This window comes from Achroia grisella, unplaced genomic scaffold (genome assembly GCF_030625045.1).
Source record: "Achroia grisella isolate CSIRO2021 unplaced genomic scaffold, CSIRO_AGI_Agris_v1 utg2138, whole genome shotgun sequence".
Classification (NCBI taxonomy): Eukaryota; Metazoa; Arthropoda; class Insecta; order Lepidoptera; family Pyralidae; genus Achroia; species Achroia grisella.
In genome coordinates, this window is record NW_026712712.1 from 311,434 (window position 1) to 334,283 (window position 22,850).

General features: G+C 32.1%; 1 protein-coding gene across 3 annotated transcripts; it reads left to right on the forward strand.

Moving 5' to 3' along the window:
- The first annotated feature begins 78 nt into the window (after positions 1 to 78).
- LOC131842135 (alpha-(1,6)-fucosyltransferase) lies at positions 79 to 22,340 on the forward strand. 3 transcript variants are annotated; one of them, XM_059190653.1, is made up of 13 exons: positions 79 to 231; positions 1,862 to 2,050; positions 2,695 to 2,817; positions 3,349 to 3,567; positions 5,290 to 5,455; positions 9,924 to 10,110; positions 11,092 to 11,191; positions 11,813 to 11,950; positions 12,813 to 12,966; positions 19,814 to 19,987; positions 20,320 to 20,481; positions 21,454 to 21,528; positions 21,993 to 22,340. In XM_059190653.1, the coding sequence occupies exons 2-13, from the start codon at positions 1,917 to 1,919 to the stop codon at positions 22,098 to 22,100; spliced, it is 1,740 nt and encodes a 579-aa protein (XP_059046636.1). In that variant the 5' UTR covers positions 79 to 231; positions 1,862 to 1,916; the 3' UTR covers positions 22,101 to 22,340. The 3 variants fall into 3 exon arrangements, with proteins under 3 accessions (XP_059046636.1, XP_059046637.1, XP_059046639.1); XM_059190654.1 differs by having other exon boundaries at positions 79 to 195; XM_059190656.1 differs by lacking the exon at positions 79 to 231 and adding an exon at positions 363 to 433.
- Positions 22,341 to 22,850: the final 510 nt, after the last annotated feature.

The following is a 22,850-nucleotide window of genomic DNA, read 5'->3' on the forward strand; positions in this document are numbered from 1 at the left end:
TCATCTACTGACTAACTAAAATAGCACAGTTATAGAGACTCGGCATTTATGACATGACATTGTCTCTGATCAATCAGGTCTGAGTCTGTACACTCGGCTCGACTGTTTCAGAAATTCAGAATTAGAATTTTGTTGAGTGTTTTTTGTGGTTTTTATCATTGTGTCTTTTTTGCTTTCTATGAGAGAACTTCAGCGGTTAGTCTATAATATTAATTTTCTGTGTACTAAAAAGTAAGTTTGTTGTCTAGTTCTGTAAAACAAATACAATTGGTGGGTACAACATATCAGATGTTTTGTCGTAGAGCAAACTGCATTATACACTACTTTCCTTATTTTTATGAAATAAAGAACACTTGTAGTCTTTTATTTTATTGGGTTGTTGTAATTTGTCTAATCTAATACCTAAATATGTGTGCTATTATAATTCAAGCAGGTAATAACTGAATCAAAATTGTTGCCGATGTCACGTACCTCTATCTCTTTTGATTGCGATACACAGATTTGTCTAAATTATCAATATCCGGCCACCTATTTATTATGCTAACAACTAGCGAAGATGTCTTCAATAGTTTATTTTATAAGACAACTAGAGACATTCATCACTGTTATTTTTTATAATTTGCCTATATATATATAGATATTTTTTTAAATCGTAATTTCGCATCATTATTAAAAATGCACTGTACATTTTAAATTAAATGTTTTGGCATTATATTTATATTTACATAATTACTTTGAACTTTGTTGTTAGCCACTTAATCATACATGAAATGGCACATTGAATTTTTATTTATATTTTTATATTATAGTTTAATACAGAATACTTTTGATTTTCAAGGTCAAAATCAAGAGTATTATTAATAATATTTAGTTTGTATAGTCTTTTTGAATACAAATTGTTTTTATTATAGTTGGTCTATTTTCTAAATTATCTCTAATCACTCCTTTCTGTTTGTTGTTTATTTGTTATATAGTAATATATTTACATTATGATTTTTTTCCAACCCTTAAGGTCTTAATAATTTTGAAGATAAAAAAGCTTTGTTCAAGACTTGGTTTATGTGCTTTTAATAGAACAAAATAACAGTAATGGTTTTTTCTGGTTACTTCCCATTCCTTGCTCACATGCTGTAAGATAAAAAAAGTTATTTAAACAATTAAGTAATATCCTTAAATATTTCCTCATTTATTAAGTCTTGTAATAATAATGTTGGATTGTGTCATATCATATATTGTGTTAATAAATTAATTTGCTCTTTAATATATCCTCTAGTCCCACTTCTTTCAATTGTTATTGTAAAATAAAGTTATTTATTCATTCTGTCTAATAATAAGGACAACATATAATACATAATAAGCTTATAATCCAGCATACATACTGTTGTCACCATACATTATTTCATAATAAAGCACTGTTATGAAATATATCTTTGCATCTACTATAATTCTACATACTTTAATTTAGTCTCTATTTAGTTTATTTTTAGTATGATAAATGTAGATCAGTCTTTTTGTAATGGTTTGAATTTCATGGTATTACATGGTACAATTAATAAAAAGAGTTCATTAAACTCTATTAGATACTAAAATAAAATGAGTTAGGTAGTATTAATGCCAGAATGACACTTACATACAACCTATTTATATTCTCAGATAACAGTTTACTCCAATTAACATTAAGCATTATATTATAAATAACATGTTTAATATGTTATTGAACCATTTCAGTTTCATGAAGTGTATTCCTTTTAGTTTTGTTAAGTGTACTGGCATTATTATTGCCACTAATTAATGTGTCTAAATGATACCACTTAACAAGTATGTGAGTTAGTTAGATAGTAACCACTTTCAATTGTTTCAGTTAAACTGTATGGGTGAAAGTAATACAAATATCATACAATAATGAAAAGGCCATAATGAAACACTACTCCAATGGTCACATGTCATTTAATGACTTTTTTATGATGTACCTTGCAAAATGGAAGAGGGCCGCAGTAGTGTTACTGGTTGTATGGGTCGGTGTCACCTATCTTGTGATATCCCCACTCAGGTGAGCTATAACAATTAAGCATAAATCATGTAATAAACATGATTTATGGTGATATATTCTTGTAGAATTTGTCATGATTGGCTAACTGATTTGATTTTTACGTCAGCAGAAATTTACGCGCAGGTGGTTGCGCCAGCCCATTATCATTTAATAAAAAATGCTTAGTAATGAGGCCACTAGTCCCGATTACTACAAATACGTAACTAATACTTAAAATAATATTAAAAAAAAATCCAACATTCAGGTGTCTGGTCACCGGTAAAGAATTGCGAGGGGGGGAAGGGGATTGTTAGGAATGTGGGGTAATCCCATTGCTAGCAATGTACCATGTCAAGTTGACCTCTATTCCCACAGTTGATCCACCTGGAAACCATCATGGTAAATTATCATTTGCCAAGATGGGCTAACTGACCTGACTTCATGATCTTTTTTTCATCCTCCACTGGTGCTCCGCCAGCGTAAATCATTAGCGCATGGGATGCATCATTCCAATATCATCAATTAAAAATAAAACAATTGCGGGTGTCTATTGAACTGAAATAAATACATATAAAAACTTATTGCTAACAATCCTTTTCCTATCCACAAGTTAAAATAAGAACTATTTTAAAATATAGTACAGCAATTTTTAAAATAACATACAGATGCAGTGGAAGCACCGAAGAAGTAGCAGAATTTCAAGATAGGTTAAGAAGGGTATCATCTCAACTAGAAACCCTCAGACAACAGCATAGTAATCTTATAGCACAGATAAGAAAGTCATCGGGGTGAGTCTATTATTATATACCTCAAGATATTATTTAATTGCTCCTGTATTATTATGTTTAGGTAGGTCTTCCATGTCTACTTAGTAAGCGTTTTTATATTGTTTACGCATAATGTAATTATTTCTTATTTTACCATCTAAATATTTTAATACCTGTAAGTCCGGTTACAAACCTGATTTAAGTCTTCTTTGTTTAAATGTAATACGTAATTATATATACAATCTCATTAAAAAAAATGAAGAAGAGTTGCTTGTCACGACCTTCTCGGATCAAACTACATTTCGAAGTGGCGATAGATTTAACTTATCATAAGCGATTATAATAGAACTAAGTATAGGAATAAAGAATTTTGTTTTAAAAAATAGTAGTGCACGAATTATTTCTTAAAAAGAATACTTTTTAAGACATAAGATAACTTTTATTTTATTTAATTAATAGAATGTATCGTAAATCGTACGTCGTGCGTGATATTAAATTTCATGATTATTCTGTGTAAGTAATATTTATATTCATTAATTGTTTTCTTTGTAGTTTAAATGGTAACTTGAAAGATATAGACACTGGTGCTCTATTCTTTGATACTGGCCATGGTCCGTCCGAGGACTACGAGAATCTCAGAAGGAGAATACAGTCCAACACGAAAGAGTTGTGGTATTATATTAGCAATGAATTGTCGAAAGCAATACGCAATAATGATAACAAAATTGAGAAATTACAATCCGTCTTGGACCAAGTGGCTGATAGAAAAAGGTTTGTAATTGATTGCATTAAAGTAAGCTTAATAAAATTTACGATTTTACGGTTTCCAATATTATAGCGTGTTTGATAGCGTTATTCGATGTGGTTGTTTTAATGTTTATTGAAATGCTGAATACGCTTCAATATATTACATATTCATTCAAAATAAGAATACTTATTGTTATTTTGTATGGATTTATGATTTAATATTAAATTTTACTAGGGGCACGTATTTCAGTACTTAAAATTAAACATATACTTACATACAAACCAAACAAACGTTTATTTTATTTATACTTTTCGTCCTGGCTTCGGGTGGACATTTTTTATCCATTGTATTTATATAATGAAATTTTTTAGGTAGTTACTCTATTTTTTTTAGTAATAAATAAAGCTATATAGACTATCCCATCTCTCTAGTTGGATCAAACTGCACACAGTGTGTAAAATTTGATTAAAATCGGTTCAGTATTCGATTTCATCGCGGACAAACAACGTGACATGAAATTCGCAGCGCTAAATAAGTTATGAGAAATCATTAAAGTGTAATTAATGTAGTCATTCCCTTTGGGAGTGTAAGTTCGAATCCGGGAGGATTCGAACTGCGCCATTGTATTTAATGAAAGACACAATCGCAGAATGTAACGTTTATTAATAGAGGCGATATAAAGTAATAGTAGTCAAAGGCATTATTGAGTGCAAATATATGTACATAAAAAGGTACACAGTAATATTAACCAAGTCTTAAAATGTCAAGAGATGACAGACAAACTGACTTTCACATTAATAAATATTAGTAACGATTAAGATTAATCAGTATGTTCAAACAATAAAGTTGATAAGAGTGTAATATTATGTTCTTAGAAAGAGATTTTTAAGTGATAAGAAACTTATAGCATTATCAGTTTGAAGTAGGTACTTATGTAGTAATCTTAACCCTTATGAAGTGGTTTATTATGTGTTTGTTTGTACCTACTTCAACTGACTGTAGGCACTTGAGTAATTATAATAATGTGGGAATTTCATAATTAGTTATTTACATTAATGCAATTTATTAGTTACCGTGTCAGGTCGACCTCCACGCAGTTAACTCCTGGAAATCTATCATGCGGTTAATTCCTGGCGAATTCGTCTGCTCATCATGCTCATCCTATAATACTCCATTAATGCCCCGCTAGTAACGCAAGGGGATTCACAGTTTCGTCTTCAACAATTAATAAAAAGATGTTCCCATTTCCTTTACAAAGTCGTATTTTCAAGTTACATAATATTTATATACAAGACTAATACAGAATTAATTCCATAGCATCAAGCTGTTATGACTGCTTTTGATAAAGTTTAAACATAACTAAGCGAAGACTATAAGCTTATCTAAACAAAATGTACGGATTAGGTATAATGTACGTTAAAGGAGTTTCCAGTGGTTACATTGTTACCATTGGGTTTTAAGTCCACATTACTATGGGGATTATTAATCAATATTATACTAACAATTCTTTCTAGGTAACACATGTAATAGCCCACTTATGCATAAGTGAATCATCTCCTTTGGAAAGTATACACTATACCCTGAGGAGATAAAAACCATCGCTCCTAAGAATATCCATTCTTGTCCCTGACGGGCCTAGGGCGAGCGCAATTGACCTATGTGGGTCGCAGTGCTACAGGTCTTAACACCTGTCAATAGCACAAAACTTTCAGTAAAAAGAAAACACATGCAATTAACTTTTTTAGATCTCTACTATCGGACCAAGAGAAGTTGCCAGAACTGGACGGTTACCACGAGTGGCGGCAGATGGAGGCTGCGAACGTCAGCGATCTCATACAGCGACGTCTCCGACACCTGCAGAACCCACCGGATTGCAGGGAGGCAAGGAAACTTATTTGCAATTTGAATAAGGTATGTTTGCAACAATAATTAGAAATTTTAATATGCATAAAACAGTCTGTTTATAAAAAAAAAATATTAAAATATGAGGTATAGTTTATTAAATTATTAACGATACAGAAATATACGTCCAATTGGAAACTAATTTCATTTAGAAATTCAGAATTTTTTATATGTATATGATTTTTTCTAAATGACGACTGAAAATAGCTAAAATGTCCAAAAGTTTTAATTTTCATATTGTTAATAGGAAATGTAATAAAAGGTGGAATGGCAAACACACAAAATGGCAACTATTCTTGAACTATTCATGATTAAGTCGTCGTCGACTCTTGGAGGACTGTGTCATGCTTCCGTACCTTGCAATTTCAATACTCTATGTTATTCTTTAATCCACAACACACCTTACAACTCATACTGCTAGACGGCAGAAATTAGTGAGACAAAGGTTTGTGGTAGGTTTGTCTGCGTAGACGTAAGAATGAATTGTATGGTGCAAGATTTTGGAGTTAGTGTGTCTATATTTTCACGATTAACACGGTTTCACTTGGTTGATTTTTAATTAAAAAGCTACACTCTTGGTGTGTATTCAGTGATTCACTACAATCTTCTATCATTCTTATCAAAAGTTAAACATAAATTTAACGTGTTGTATCAAGTGCCCTAACATTTCCCCCTGTCTGTTTTCTGTTCTGTTTTGCATTGATATTATGACATTAAAAATATTATCTATTATTGTCATGCTCCGTCGCCTATACACGGTTTATACAAACAAGTGGTTTTTGTAGCTACAAACTATATAGCGTGACATTAATTCTATTTTCCTCAACATGTCGATAGTCGATAAAAATGCATATTTTATGATATAATTGTTATAGGTACCTAACTTACTTCCATTTGTACAAACTTTTTGGTATATATTGAGTAAATCCATTTTGAATGTGTTTGTTGTAGACAAAAAAGTATCCTATAATAATAATGAAATATTGTTATTAACATGAATATGACTATTGATTTAATAATTAAAATATTAATTGTGCTATAACTGTAACTATAATTAAACAATGAGTTCGTTAAACAATAATAATATGCAATAAAAACGGTCCCGATTGACAATTGTCTGTTCACAATTTCATTTAATGTTTCTTACTTAGATTCCATGAAATGGTTTTATTCAATTCTATGTAACGGAATGAGGTCAATTAACATTGTCGTGAAAATAAATGGCTATTTAGACTTTTCTGCTGATGTAAAATTAGTGACGTTGTGTTAATAATATAATGTGATTGTATAATAATCATGAAAAATTACAGGCGTATTAGCCTGTTATATTTGTTTTTAATATGGTATTCTGCAGATATATTTTTGATGCGCAAATAAACTAATCTTTGTATAATGTCGCCTGTGCGTTTGCTATATAGTAAGTACTAATCAAACTGCTTGACCGCTGAAATAAGTGAGACACGCTTATTTCAGCGGTACAGCAGCTTGATTTTAGAGTCGGGGGGTATATTACATAGTCTTCCAAAATGCAGCGCATGATGTGCAGGCATTGAGTGATGATGTGTGTTAGTCGTGGTGCTGTGGTATATCGCTATTACAGTACCGCAAATTTCCAAATATTGTAAATTAGATTTTAAAGTTAAAGTTTTAGTTAAAGTTAACATTTGTAAATTTTAGTTTTGCATTAGGTTTGCTTGACAACATCAGTTTCTTTGCCATTCCAATAACATATAAAAAGCAACAATAATCTTTATTTTTCAATGTACCGCTAGAAGAAATTAGCACTCAATTAGCATGTTATGTACTCTGTTAGCTCTGAATTCTGACCTCTGACCACCTGATAATATATTGTATATTTTTTGGAGCCCACACATCATAATCTCGATATGATTGTAAGGTTACAAATTACAGTTATTGTTGACTTGTTTCCTATTTCAATTAAATAAAAACTCAATGCCAGATTAATCACTGGTAATGAAGGTTGTAGAGACGCGAATTTTTGTGCTATCAAACTTAATAATTCTATCGAAAATATAGTAATACTAAACTAACAAATATAGTAGTTTCCGAAAAAAAAAACATACATTGATAGTTTTTATATGTACATTTAGGTATAATTAGCGTGGTGTTCAAGGTTATGTCTGACTCGCCTACATACATACATACATCTCTATTTTTTTAATGTATTTATTCTCAAATTTGTCTAAATGAGTATGCTTTCTACTCATATATTGCGAACTGAAGTTTAGTACTACATGCGCCTTATAATTTTTAAAGATATACTTTACCTTTAATAATGAATAATTATTATTATACTCTTATATATCATCATATTTGCTTCTACCTTATCCTATTCATTTGGGGTCGACGTAATATGTTTTTCTCTGCTATTCATCCCTGTTCGTTTTGTTTATACATCCTTTCTCGCATTTTTTCTTTCAGTCCATTCATCTTTTTCTCGGCCTTCCTCTGCCCTTATAACCATCCAAATTCATATGTAATGTATACTTTTATAATAATAATAAACAATTATATAAACAGATGGGGTAGTTAGAGACATTATCAGGTGTTGACGTCGCCGTCGTTGTGAATACGACACTTGACATATTTTTTCTCGGTAAAGGATATCGTTAGTTCATTCATTTCTTCAAATTAATAATTTGAATCCAACGTAGGCGGCAGGCGTCGCTCCTGCGAGCCCATTCAGTCCCTCGAATTGATTTTCTCGTGGTTATTGTGTTTCTATTCTCAGTCATCAGATTTGACTTATATGTAAGTCGGTGTAGTAAACCACGACGTATTCCAACAATAACAAATCTATTCCTGTCCTCGATTCAGTTTTTATATTACGCTATATTTATGACAGTCATTTATCGATGTAATATTTAACACATCATTAAAATAGTTTCTGTTAATTAATTTTGCATTAAAATAAATAATTATTTTAATACGAAATTAGTTATAAATTAAAATAAAATAATATGTATGTTGTATTACTATTAGTGATACGTAACTATGCGTTGTCTAACATACTTGTCTCGATATATAACGGAGCGAAGTATGATATAGCGGCGGAATGAGCAAATATTTGTAAATGTCAACGTTACATTCCGCACATACATAAATGATTGAGTGACAGTCACGAAGTTGTGTAAACGGAATGAAGTCTTGTGAAACACTGTTTTCAACTTTTTTCTAGGGATACGATATTCTACATAAAAAATAGATTATATTTTTTTAGATTTTTTTATATTTGTCTATATTTATTTTATTATGACTTTAATGCATAATTATATAAAAATGGTGGCAGATTTAATTAACACCTTAAGACATTTTCTCCCAGTCAACCATATGGCAAAAAGAGATAAATGTGGGCAGTGCATTTAAAAAATATATAATTTATAATAACAATGTATAAAAAAACTATGATTCAGGTTAAACGTTAATGAAATTATATTAATTAATTTTTATGTAACATTAAATAGTTTTTTCTCAAATAATATTAAGATTTATAGAATAATCGGTTTTTTGGCATCACACCACATAAAACCACGGAACTTGTCCGGTCGTACCGCCACTTGATCGTTGACGAAGACAAATTGACTTTTCTGTAATCGATTATTTTTCAATTTCTTTGATACTTTTTTGTATACAGCACAATTAGTTTTATACAAAACGTATTCTAATATAAATTGTAATAATTTTAATATCCATAGCTTGCAAAAGAACAGTCCGCGTGAATTATGTTCAAATGTATTCTATGTAGTAATCTTGGATATGATGCTGTTTACCACCACTATAGTTGTCTTCGTTGCCTTCCTTGTATATACCGTTTTTCAGTATATGTGTTAGAATGATCTAACACGGTGGAATAGTGGGTTCGATTCTCCTGTTTATATCTTAACATCTTATCATTTCCGGTATAATATTAATCTATTTTAGAATACCCTATAAAAATTCGTTTATCTATGCGGTGAATTAAATTGTTATGACTAATGTGGGAAATAACAGTTTGTTAATTCATTCATTCATACTAGTACACTATACTGAAATGTATTATTTTATATTTGTTGGAGCTTAAGATCTTCAAAATAAAACATTTGTTGTGATTTCATTTTCAGTCACCTTGTTTACATTTCAAAATCTAGAAACAGTGGCGTTCCTTTGAAGTCATAACCATTCAACCAAGTCATTTAACAACTTATTCTGTTTAACTACTTAAATTTATTTTACAATGCTAATCAAGTTTTATTAAAACCTATTAAATTATACATATATTAAAATATATTGTTACAATTTATATTGGACATACGCTTTCTAAAACAAATTATAAATAATTATGTCGTAACCCCTTTTGTAAAAGTCAACCGCAAATTATATACAAAATCATATTAGACACAAAAGTACATTGAATTTAAAAAATAACAGTTCATAATGGATACTAATCTAATGGATCTATAATCATTCATGTTTTCAGGGTTGCGGTTTTGGTTGCCAGCTTCACCACATTGTTTACTGTTTAATATTCGCATACGCTACAGAAAGAACCTTAATACTAAACTCAAAGGGTTGGAGATATAATACCAAGGGCTGGGACTACGTTTTTTACCCGATATCGGATAGCTGTACAAGTGCGTACGGCGACAAAGTGTTGCAGTGGCCAGGTAATTATCGACGTTCTGTCTATTATTTTAGTTTTCAATTTTCCTGTTCTCTCGCGTTGTATTGATTTGAAATTAATATTTATTATTACCTAACTATGCCCGCGACATTGTACAGGTGGTATTCGAAGTAACAATAGATACTGTTAATAGGAGAGCGTTTTATTTTCACCGATTGGTCGTCGTATCCGTCAGGCGGGGGCCTTCAGCTGTTCCATAAGTTTCACGGGTTTGGAGTGCCATCTGCACTGGCCCTATCGTCCGGTGAAACTGTAAAGGCCAGCTGCAACCAACAGCATTAGAGTAATTCGAAAAAAATACACCGATTGGAATGAACGAAACATTAAATGTTACGAGAAACTTGTTATTATACGTCAGAGAAAATTGCATTCACAGACAAACGGGCAAAAGTCTATAAACGTTTTATAACGTATACTATTGATTTTTAATTTTTATATACAGACACGGCTCCTTCTCGATTTCTTTATCTTTGCGTATCAGTCATAAAATATGGAACCATTAACTTTTTATCAGCTGTAACCAACTGTGCTTAAATTTTATTGAGTTTCATTACCAATATTTTATGGCTGATGTTTTCCTTTGCATTTGGTGACGCAATATTTGTCAATAAAAGATCTAGTATTTTTATTATTGGAAGTAATTTATTTTTAATGATAGTATTGAAAATCGCCCTTCGTGATCCTAAAGATTAAAGAGTTTTATTAGCATGTGACTATTACCTACATCTGGCTAGGTAGGTATATTTACATATAGATATTTTTTTAATTAACTGCAATTGTAAACAAGTGCTATTCATATTATTTCGTTATTTCGGCTAAACATTGTGATTTACGATTTCTTTTAAAATTACTATTAAAACTGTGAAGAGCGATTTAGATAAGCTATTATTTATTGTCATATAATATAATTAAATTGTCACAATCGATACATTTTTATATTTAAAGACTGTAATTTATGTTTCAGTGACGTACGACGCCAAAGTAGTATCTCTGCCCTTCATTGATTCAATATCGCAAAAGCCTAAGTTTCTACCCCTCGCAATACCCAAGGATTTAGCTCATAGGTATGTTGTACGTTATAATATCACCGTTTTATTTTAATAATGGAACTGCACAACTGCTTCTTCTGGGGGAAAGGGGATTGTTAGTAATGTGACTTAATAACTCCATTGCTAACAATGTACCATGTCAGGTAGACCTCCACGCGGTCCCCCCTGGACCATCGTGATAAATTCTTGGTGAATTTGTCACGATGCTAACTAACCTGCCCTCATGTACATTTTATCATCCTCCACTGGCAGGCAGTGCACCATTCCATTACCATTTTATAAAAAAAACTGTCTCTTCTAATGTTCTAATGATATGCGCTGGTGGGGCAGTAGTGGAGGATGATAGAATCAGTATGTTGACAGATCAGTTAGTTCATTCATTGGGAATTCCCCAGTAATAAACAAAGATTGTATGTACCAGGGTGGACTTTGCAAAAAGTTATCTGCAGGCAATTCAAAAAATTGATTTTATGTGTTGATAGTCACCCACAAATAGATTTTCTCACATAAGTATAAGATGATTGTTCCATATATGTAGATTTTGAATTTATTATTTATCTGTGACCAAGAAAAGAAATATTCGTTAATGTTAATAATAAAACTTTGATCAGAATATAATGCCAAGTCCTTGTCCAGGATAGTTCGCTTCAACGGTGACCCAGCGTCCTGGTGGATCGGCCAAATGCTCAAATACGTCCTAAAACCACGGCCAGCCATGCAGAAGTCCATCAATGAAACTATAGCGAAGATGAACTTCAAGACGCCAATTGTTGGGTGAGTTTATTAGTCATGTTGGAATTTAGTTTATTACTTTTCAGAATGATAATAGATTTTTCCTGATGACTAGCTGTGCCTGCGGTTTCACCCGCATGAAATTTATAGCCTATGTGTTATTCTGTTATATATACTAAATTACTATAAAGTCAGTAACGTTTCATCAAAATCAAACATCCATCCATCCATCTATCAATACATACAAACTTTCGCGTTTATAACATTAATAAAATATGACCACTAGAAAAGTCGTAATATATGTATCTGAAACACCAACTTGCAGTCGCTAAATATTGTCATTATTTCTTATTTTCATACAACCTGTTCAATACTTTAAACCATTTCTCTAAGGTTGTTTTGAAGTCAACACTACAGCACTAATGCTAACTAATTATATTTATACATTTGTAATTCAAATATGTATTTTTTTGTTTACTGTATAATGCTAATAGAATATTGTATCTAATTTTGGTTGTATACTTACAAATAATTTTATTCATATTTATACATACTCTGATACTATCTACATAATGTAATTATGTAAAAAACTGGTTATATTATACACACTAACCTATGACCTTGTTCATAGTCAATAATAAATATTGTCTTACATGTTAAGTCTCTAGGATTCATTCTATTACCAAATTTTATTTAAATAATCTAATAGTAGTAATCTAACAATTATCGTATTTTTTTTACTATGGTTTCGACTACTATGGTTATTAATATACTGTGGTTTTTACTATGGTACCTTAATAATATTCAAACTTATAATATAAAATGCAATTTCCACCACTGGATTTCTAGCCATTTGCGTATTAGAAGATTTATGTGGCTCCGTTTTGATATAGTATGTTTTTAGTGTTCACATACGGCGTACGGACAAGGTGGGAACAGAGGCAGCGTTCCACCACATCCACGAGTATATGGCCCACGTGAAGGACTATTACGACCAGTTGGAGCTCACGCGCACAGTCGACGTCAGGAGGGTGTACCTCGCTACTGATGATCCTAATGTGAGATTCTATCTTCTAATATAAAAAATTCTCGGGTCACAGGTTTCGTACTTTCGTTTGTCGTTCACTGAAACGGCTTGACCGATTTTGATGAAATTTTATATGTCTATTTAGTAGGTCTGAGAATAGATTTATAAGAAATTTTTATACCCTTAAGTATTAAGGGTGGCCCACTCTAAGATTTTGTTTTTCATTTTTTCGCAATTTTTTTTTAAATTTATTGTTATTTTGTGGCATAAAAAATACCTACAACCTTAAATTTTCATCCTTCTATCACCAATTCCCATTTTTTAATAGCTATTTTAATTTATACGGCAAACTGAAGGAATTATTTCACTAAAACAACCTTCAAAACTCAAACACACAATTTTTATTCCACTAATTTTAACAACTCTCTAATACTACTGAATACAGACCACAGACTAATTACATTTTTAGATTGTAATATTTTTTGTTTTTTTTTTTTTAATCAACTTCAACATTCTCCGCCGCCAAGGATATGCCCATATCCTTGTACGTATCATTCTCAGTTGAAATCAGGAAGTCTACAAAGTTTAGACACCGAACGCTGCATAACACCTGTGGCTGTACGAACATCGTAAACTCTAGTTAGGCCATCGGAACTCGGATACTTCTTTTGTATTCGACCAAGGCGCCAACTGGATGGAGACGCTCTTGAGTCTTTTATTAAGACCATATCTCCAATCTCGAAATCTTTTTGAACTCTCATCCATTTCGGACGTTGCTGTAATCGAGACAAATATTCAGTTTGCCATCTTGACCAAAAATCACGCACCATTTTCTGCGTCAATTGCCATCTCGTTAAATTGGATACATTTACCTTTTCATAGTTTCTGTCTGGTAAAGTTATAGTAGGCTCTCCAACAAGGAAATGTCCGGGTGTCAGATACTCGTAATCATCATTAAGTGCTGTTAGTGGACGCGAATTAAGACAAGCCTCTACTTGAGTCAAGACTGTGTATAACTCCTCAAAAGTAAGCGTAGTATCTCCTAGTATACGCTTAAGGTGATACTTCACAGATTTCACCCCGGCTTCCCATAAGCCTCCAAAGTTAGGAGCGCCAGGTGGTATATATTTCCAAACAGTGCCTCTATCATCCAACAAAATTCTCAATTCTTCAGGAAGTTCGTTTCTACCCTGTTTCCACATCTCAAATAGGGTTTTCTCTGCTGATATAAATGTAGTTCCGTGATCACTCCACAGCTCATAACATCGACCTCTTCGTGCAACGAATCTTTTAAATGACGAAATAAATGCTTCTGTTGTCATGTCACTGACTAACTCAAGGTGTATGGCTTTTGTTGCCATGCAAATAAATAGGCATATATATGATTTATAAGCTTTAGCTCCTCGTCCTTTGCTCATTCGACATAGTATAGGACCAGCATAATCGACTCCACTTATTGAAAATGGGCGAGATGGATTCACTCTAACGTCAGGTAAGTTTCCCATTATTTGATTACTAGTAGTAGCATTATATATAGCACATTTTTTGCACTGTCTATAAAATCTCTTTATTCTTTGACCGCCATTTATAATCCAATAATTATTTTATCATAATCGAGGACCTCCATGCAGCGTCTCTTTGTGTGCATCATCCAACAGAAGTGGTATAAGTGGATTATCTCTGGTAAGTATGACAGGATGTTTTCTTTCATATTTCAGCTCTGCATGCTTTAAACGGCCACCAACTCTCAGAACATCATTCTCATCAAGGTAAGGACATAATGGTAATAATCGACTACATCTTTTAATAATTTTCTTCTTTTTCAGGGTTTCTATTTCATCTGTAAAGTCTATTTGCTGAGCTATTTTAACACAAACGGTAAGTGCCTTATCTCTTTCTTCACAATCTATGCTTTTATGTTTAATATTTTCTCTTTTTACATTTTTCATCCATCTTCTACAAAAGGCAACAACGTTCAATAGTTTCTTCAGTGACGAAAATCTATTCAATAAGGTAAGTTTAAATTCATCATCTTTAGTTTTTATAACTGTCGTATTACATTTAATCTGAACTCTTTTTTCCAACTCTGTTTCAGGAATTATATCTTTTGGTAACATAAAATTAGACATTTGCAGAAATTCTGGACCTTGCCACCATAAATGACTCTCTTTTAGTACACTGGGTAATAATCCTCGTGATGCTGGATCAGCGGGGTTCTCTTTTGTATTAATGTACAACCACTGAATATTCAAATTGTTTCTAATTTCTATAACTCTATTTTTAACAAATGGTGTCCATTTATTTGGGTCGCCTTTTATCCAGGCCAATGTTACTTTGGAGTCAGACCAAGCAAATGTTTTACTGGTATCAATGGAAAGTATTCTCATAACATGTTTAAGTAATTTACTTAACAATGCTGCTGCACATAGTTCCAAGCGCGGTAAAGATATTTGTTTTACAGGAGCAACTTTAGTTCTTGCCATAATCAACGTTGTTTGGCAGGGATTTTTATTATTACTCAATACTCTAGTATAAACTACGGCTGCATATGCTGATTGCGAGGCGTCTGCAAATCCATGTAACTCCACTTCCACATCAATAGTACTTCCATTCCATCTAGGAATCTTGATTTCGGACAGTACAGGTAAATCATTTTTATATTTATTCCATTCTTCTTTCAGATCATTCGACAGTTCTTCATCCCAATCTACTTGATTTAGCCAGAGCTTTTGCATAAATATCTTTGCTTTAATTATGGCAGGTGATAACCAACCCATAGGATCGAATAAAGAAGCTATCTGGCGCAATATATTTCTCTTAGTAAGTAAATTAGTATTTTCGCTTTTCATATAAGTAGGTGCTATTTTTAAACTGTCCTCATTTGTCTCCCACATAATACCCAAAGTCTTCACAGTCTCTTTATGATTTATATCTAATACAATACTATTCACTCTTTTCTCAGGATCTATTGAATTCATAAATTCTTGACTATTTGAAGATATTTTTTGTAATTCAAATTTTCCTTTCAATAACATTTCTGCTAACTCTTTTTGTGCATTTATCGCATCGCACACATTATCAAAACCAGTTAATACATCGTCCATATAAAAGTCTGAATTCACAATTTTCGAGGCAACAGGATATTGTGTATTTTCATCTTTAGCAAGCTGTCTCATGGTTTTTATTGCAAGGTAAGGTGCTGAAGTCATGCCAAAGGTAACTGTCAGTAATTTATAGGTTTGTATTTCATTATTTTGATTAAATCTATATAATATTCTCTGATATTTTGTGTCTCTCTCTTGTATTTTTATCTGGCGATACATTTTAATAATATCTGCCACAAAAACTATTTTATGTGTTCTCCATCTTAGAATAATATCTCTTAACTCTTCTTGTAAATTAGGTCCAATCAAAAGCCCATCGTTAAGTGATACTCCGTTTGTACCTCGACACGAAGCATCGAATACGACACGCACTTTCGATGTTGTTTTATCATCTCTGAAAACTGCGTGATGCGGTAAGTAGACTGTATCTTTCTCTCTCTCATCTTTTACTAATTCCATATGGTTTAATGTTATATACTCTTTTAACACATTATCATACTCTCGTTTTAAGTTTTCATTTCCAGCCAATCTTCTCTCTAAACCTCTTAATCTTCTCATTGCTATTTCTCTAGAATTTTCAGGTAAGATTGGATTGTCTCTCACAAATGGTAAGCTGACTACATATCGTCCTTGTTCATCTCTCATGACTGTTTTCTCATATATTTCTTCTGCTCTAGCTTCTTGGGAGGTAAGTGTATTTTTATTCTCAGACTCTAGTGACTCACATTCCCAAAATCTCTGTAGCATATTATCTAACGTTACACTCAAATGCATACTAATAATTTGGCCCTTATTTGGTAATCTCTCAACAGCTTCGCCGCCAGATATTATCCACCCTAAGTAAGTTTGTTGGGCGATTGGTTCTCCTTGCTTTCTCTTTAAAACTCCACTCATCAAAATATCTGTGTAGACATGAACACCCAATAAAAGGTCTACATTTCCAGGTGTATGGTAAGTTGGATCTGCTAACTCGATGCCACTGAAATGTGTCCAATGCTCATAATTTATTCTTATAGCGGGCATGATATCTGTAACATGCTTAATTACATAAGCAGTACATTTTAATTTATAATTTTTATTCATTCTAGAGGATAACTCAATCTCCGCCGCGTGCTTGAACGGGGTAGACATCTGTCCAACTGCTGATACCTGACCTTCTACATCTTTACATTTCAATTGTAATCTCTTTACAACTGCTTCACTTATAAATGATTCTTCTGAGCAAGGGTCTATTAAAGCTCGTACAATCTGTGGCCCTCTGCTCGTTTCTAAATTCACCAAAGCAGTAGCAAGTAATGACACACGGCCTCGTATTGACACATGTGAAAGAATATTGTGTTGACTCATTGTTTGATTATCTGGTGTTCTAATCTCTTCAGTCTCATTATTAATAGTCTCTAAATTTGGTTTAGTTATATGTATCAACGTGTGGTGCTTTCTATTACAGATATCGCATCTCATTCTATATCTACAAAATTTTACACTATGACCAGGACGCAAACAATTAAAGCATAATCTCTCCTTTTTAATGTACTCTGTTCTCATAACTGGATCTAGCTTAATAAACTCTTTGCATGAAAATATGTCGTGATTCTCTTTACACTTTCCACATTCTATATTTCTACTTCTATACTCTGTATTTCTTTTTACAGCATTACTAGTTATTGTAGCAAACGATTTTGGTTTAATTTGAGTTCTCTCTTTCATATAAGATGTTTGAATCATTTCTGTTACTCTAAATCTTCCTTCTAAATATTTCTTAAATTTTTCTAACGTAGGTAATTCTTCAACAGGTATTGTTTGCAATTCTTCTTCCCATGTTTTTTGAGACTCCGAGTCTAATTTATTACTAATTATATGTATTATTAATGGATCCCAATTCTCAATATTAATGTTGTTATTCTTTAAATTATTTAAACATTCATTTGTTGTATCTAATAAATCTTTTATGTTCTTTGATGAAGCTGTAAATATTCGTCTCTGTCCCAAAAGTCTAGTCAAAATTGAATTTACTATTATTCTTTTATTATTATATCTATTAGATAATGTACTCCAGGCGATGTCATAATTATTTTCGGTAATTTGTATGTGTTTCAAAAGTTGTTCAGCTTCGCCAGTTAAACTGGACTTCAGGTAATGCATCTTTTGTATTTTACTCAAATTTTTATTGTTATGAATTAATGATATGTACAAATCTTTGAATGTTATCCACTCGCTATAATCGCCTTGGTATAGGGGTATATTTATTTTGGGTAATTTTACGTCTTGATTTACATATTTTGTACATGGCTCCTGGACTATATTTGATGACTCAAAACTTTCTAACATCTCTGTGATATCTGCTTTGCAAAACAAATACTCTTCTTCGCATTTCGAAAATAAATCCTTTTCAAAATATTCATGCTTCTTTCTTTGTTCTAATGTAGATGTCTTTACTATATTTCTATGTGTCTCATCAAAGATATCCCAATGTTTCTCTAAACTTTCCAATCTCACTTTCAAGTAACTTTTATTTAATCTTGGCTTCGGTGTTTTCTTAAAATTAGATATAGTTTTTTGTAAGATAGAATAATTATTTTCTTGAAGCACTAATAAATTTTCCATTTTTCTAAATATTTTTTATGCACTGAATAAATGTTAAATGTTTTTAAAACAAAAAAAAATGTTTCGATATTATAAGTCAATAATCACTATTTCAAATAAAATATTGTGTAATAGTTACTTTATGAACTGAGTCCAACGGAACGTCTGTACCGGTATTGTCTATGATCTATTTTCGCGCTCACTTAATTACACTGTGCTCAATGTATTTATTAAATGTTCAATTATTTAATAATATCACTCAAAATACAAGTTCTTTTTTATTTTAAACTTATCCGGATCGTAAGGACCACTTAATATGAAGGAATTATTTCACTAAAACAACCTTCAAAACTCAAACACACAATTTTTATTCCACTAATTTTAACAACTCTCTAATACTACTGAATACAGACCACAGACTCATTACATTTTTAGATTGTAATATATTTGTTTTATTTTTTTTTTAATCAACTTCAACAACATTTGCGAGATCAGCTAAGTTACATTATACAATTTTTTTATACACATATTCTTTAAATTACTATAGGTATATTCTATATACCTATAGACGACATCGATTTTGTTTTTATTACTTTTTCGAGTTTCTGTAGCTATCACCTGTTACTTATAGAATTTATATTAAATTGTGTGTTAGGCCTTAGGATTTGATGCAGTGAGATCTCCGTCATTTAAGACTAGATTATATTTTTTTTTTTCTTAAAAAAACATGTAGGGTTTGATTTTTATATAAAAAAATGGAGCTAAAATAGAGCTAATTACACAAACATAATTTTATATTATTATAAACATATTTATTGCACTTTGAGATATAGAAACAATCTTAATTAAATACAATGTGAGCTGTGAGTCCTTTTTGTTAAATTAATTCAGGAGTCCAAAAATTATGGCAACTATTATGAGAGAGATAGTAATACAATGTCGATTGAGACGATGTCTATTACATTGAGGTATCTGTATCCCATAGTAACCATTTACCACCACATGGACCGTATACTTGGTTGCCACCTTCGTGGTTTCATTCATAATTTAAGAGCTGCGCTCTTGTCGGTGGTTCTTGCCATTCTCCATGATTTTCCATCAATCTCTTTAGTTGTATACTACGACTTGTATGATACGACATGACTCCAACTTTTTCCTTAACCCTCGTGATATAAACCAAATAATTTTCAGGTCTTGGAGGACGCGCGCAACAAGTACCCGTCATACCAGTTCCTGGGCGACGAATCTGTCGCTAAAACGGCCGCCACTCACCGCCGTTACACGCCGGTATCGCTGGCCGGGCTGCTCCTCGACCTCCATATGCTGGCCATGTGCGACTACATCGTGTGCACCTTCAGCAGCCAGGTGATTATACTATACTCTGTGCTTAACAAAGTGTTACCGTCGTCAGCGATCATTTGCAAGCGTGTCCCGTCATCTAGTTTCTGAGTGAGATAAAGACCACAATATTTTTTAATTATTTAACATGTCTAAACTTGAAGTAAATATATAAATAATAAATATTAAATCTAATTATGTTGTCACTTCCGAATGAGTGGTAGAATAAAAAAACATGACTATTCAAAAGTGCTTATATTGAGTTTATTTCAATAAAGATTATTTCTATTTCTACTGACTATCGGGTGGCTCGTCAGATTCTTTGTCATTCTAATTATATAAATAAAATTTCGTTATAGGTGGGCCGAGTGGCCTATGAGATGATGCAAACCAACCGAGTGGACGCTTCGAACAGTTTCTTCTCACTGGACGACATCTACTACTTCGGCGGGCAGAACGCACATGACAGGATCGCAGTTATGCCACACTCGCCTGAACACAGCCAGGATATATCTTTAGAGGTAAAGTACACGGCTTTTAGACGTAAAATAAATAATAATAAAAGCACGCACACACTGCATTTACTTGGTTTCGGCCCGTAAGTGTTATATACGCCACAAACCGTAATATAAAACAGCAAAAAGTTGTGAAAATGGAGCGAAATAATAATAATAATGTCCTTTGACAATTCACACAACGACATCTAGTCTCAAATCTAAGCAGAGCTTGTGTTATGGGTACTAGATAACTGATACTAATACATACATAATATGATAGGAAACACCCAGATCGATACAATTATACTCATGTATATAAATGTTTGTATCATGCAGGGCATCGAAGGCGACTATCAGAAGTAAAGCTGTGTGCTAAAACACTAGTCCATCGAGGCTTTCTATAGACCCATAAACTTTATTCGTATGCTCAAACAAAATTATAAATAATAATAGACCCACAGTTAAGATTTAGAGTAAAATTTTTACTGTGCAAATTGCCTAATATTGCAAATTATTTATTGGCATATAACTTACTAACAATTAGGAAATTATATTCATTCATTAGTAAGTAATAGTGTTAATACATATTAATTTCTTAATTAATTTTGAAATAGGTAGACTAGTAGATATATAATTGTTACTTCTTCAACAATTGTGAGTAAAGTAAGTTAAATTGATCATTTTATTTTTTTCACATGAGAGATATAGAGATGATATGTGTGAATATTTCAATACGAACTTGACTACGTTTTTTATTAAAGAAATTATATGATAAAATATATTAAAAACCACATTTCAACCATAATATGTTGAATTGACTAATTTGAGGACTTCATTAAAAATCTGTCTAGCCCGGGGTGTGGCCTCGATAACTGACCAGTAAGTCAGTCATCTAGGCTACACCCCATCAACAGAATTTTACAGAAGAATAGTACCTTTACAGAAATTTCAGAGTACAATTAAACTATACTATTTATTTAAATATTTGCTTTCCAGGTGGGCGATTTGATAGGTATAGCAGGTAATCATTGGAATGGTTATGGACGAGGCACAAACAAACGAAGTAATATGGTGAGTTACAATACTAATTAGTAGTTTACAGAGCCTATACTCGTCTCATAATGGCGTATGAACGATGAAAGAGATAAACTTAGCGCTGTCATGTGCGAATCGTCTTTCGCACAGGAAAGAATGATCATGTAAATATAGACAACAGAACGAGAAAGACCGCGTGTTTTAGCGCATCTTTTAATAATAATTATCATTGCAAAATGGCGGACACCTATGGCTATCGAATAACTTTAGAGTTATTGATAATTTATAAATCTTAAACGTGTCTCTGGATATAAATAGAATCGGTGAAATGAAAAATAAAGTGAAATTATTTGGAACGTACGCAACTATCAAGCGCGAAAAACGCGATTGCATGCGATTATTATTATTTTGTTTTTTTATTAATGTTAAACGGAGTATTTATCACAAAATTGCTAACTTATAGTTGTCAATAATGTCTTAATTTTTTTTTATTATTACAGAATGGTCTTATTCCATGGTACAAAACAGCGGACCATCTAGTATTATACCCATTCCCAGAATACAAGCAGGTGCCATTGTACGCAGACACGCGGCAGAACGAGTTATAGACATAGATGTCGCCTGTTACAATCACGATGCCGTGATTTAAAGGAGGAGTATCGGAATGGGACGTATCACAATGTGTAATATAGGCACTTAATATTGTTTTATTATAAAGCACTCCGCTCACTACAACGTATCAAACTATGATGATGGTAAAATTATTGAAAACGAGAGATCTTTCGAATCGAAGCTAAAATTCTTTTATGACAAGTATTCGCTGTTCTATCTCTAGTTACGATGCATATATTAAAATGTAGGGAGGGTTGTACCTATGTATTTTTTAAATCCGATTATAAAAAAATTAAATTAAAAGAAATATTTAGGTATGGGTCACCCACTCTTGTTATTGAGGAAAATGAAAAATAGACGTTGACCGATTTTCAGATCTACCCGATATGCACACAAATTTTCGTAAAAATGAGTAAAGCAGTTTCGGGGAATTTAAAATTAATTGAATAGACAACATGATTCATTCGTTGATATGATATTCGATCGTATGATTCGTTGTATGATATGATATTCGATCTTTTGTTTCACATTTATGTTATTGTATTTATTATTGAATCAACAGTACTTTTAAGATTCATTGAACTTATTTTTATTGATTTTGTTACGAGTCTCAATGTCAGCCTGGTATTTATCAACGTCTTTTGACATTTAATTTAGAGTATTTTCGAATAGTTAAATAGTTTCGTCATATTATTGCATAGTACGGTTTTGTTTGATATCAGGATGGTCTAATTTTTCATATTCCA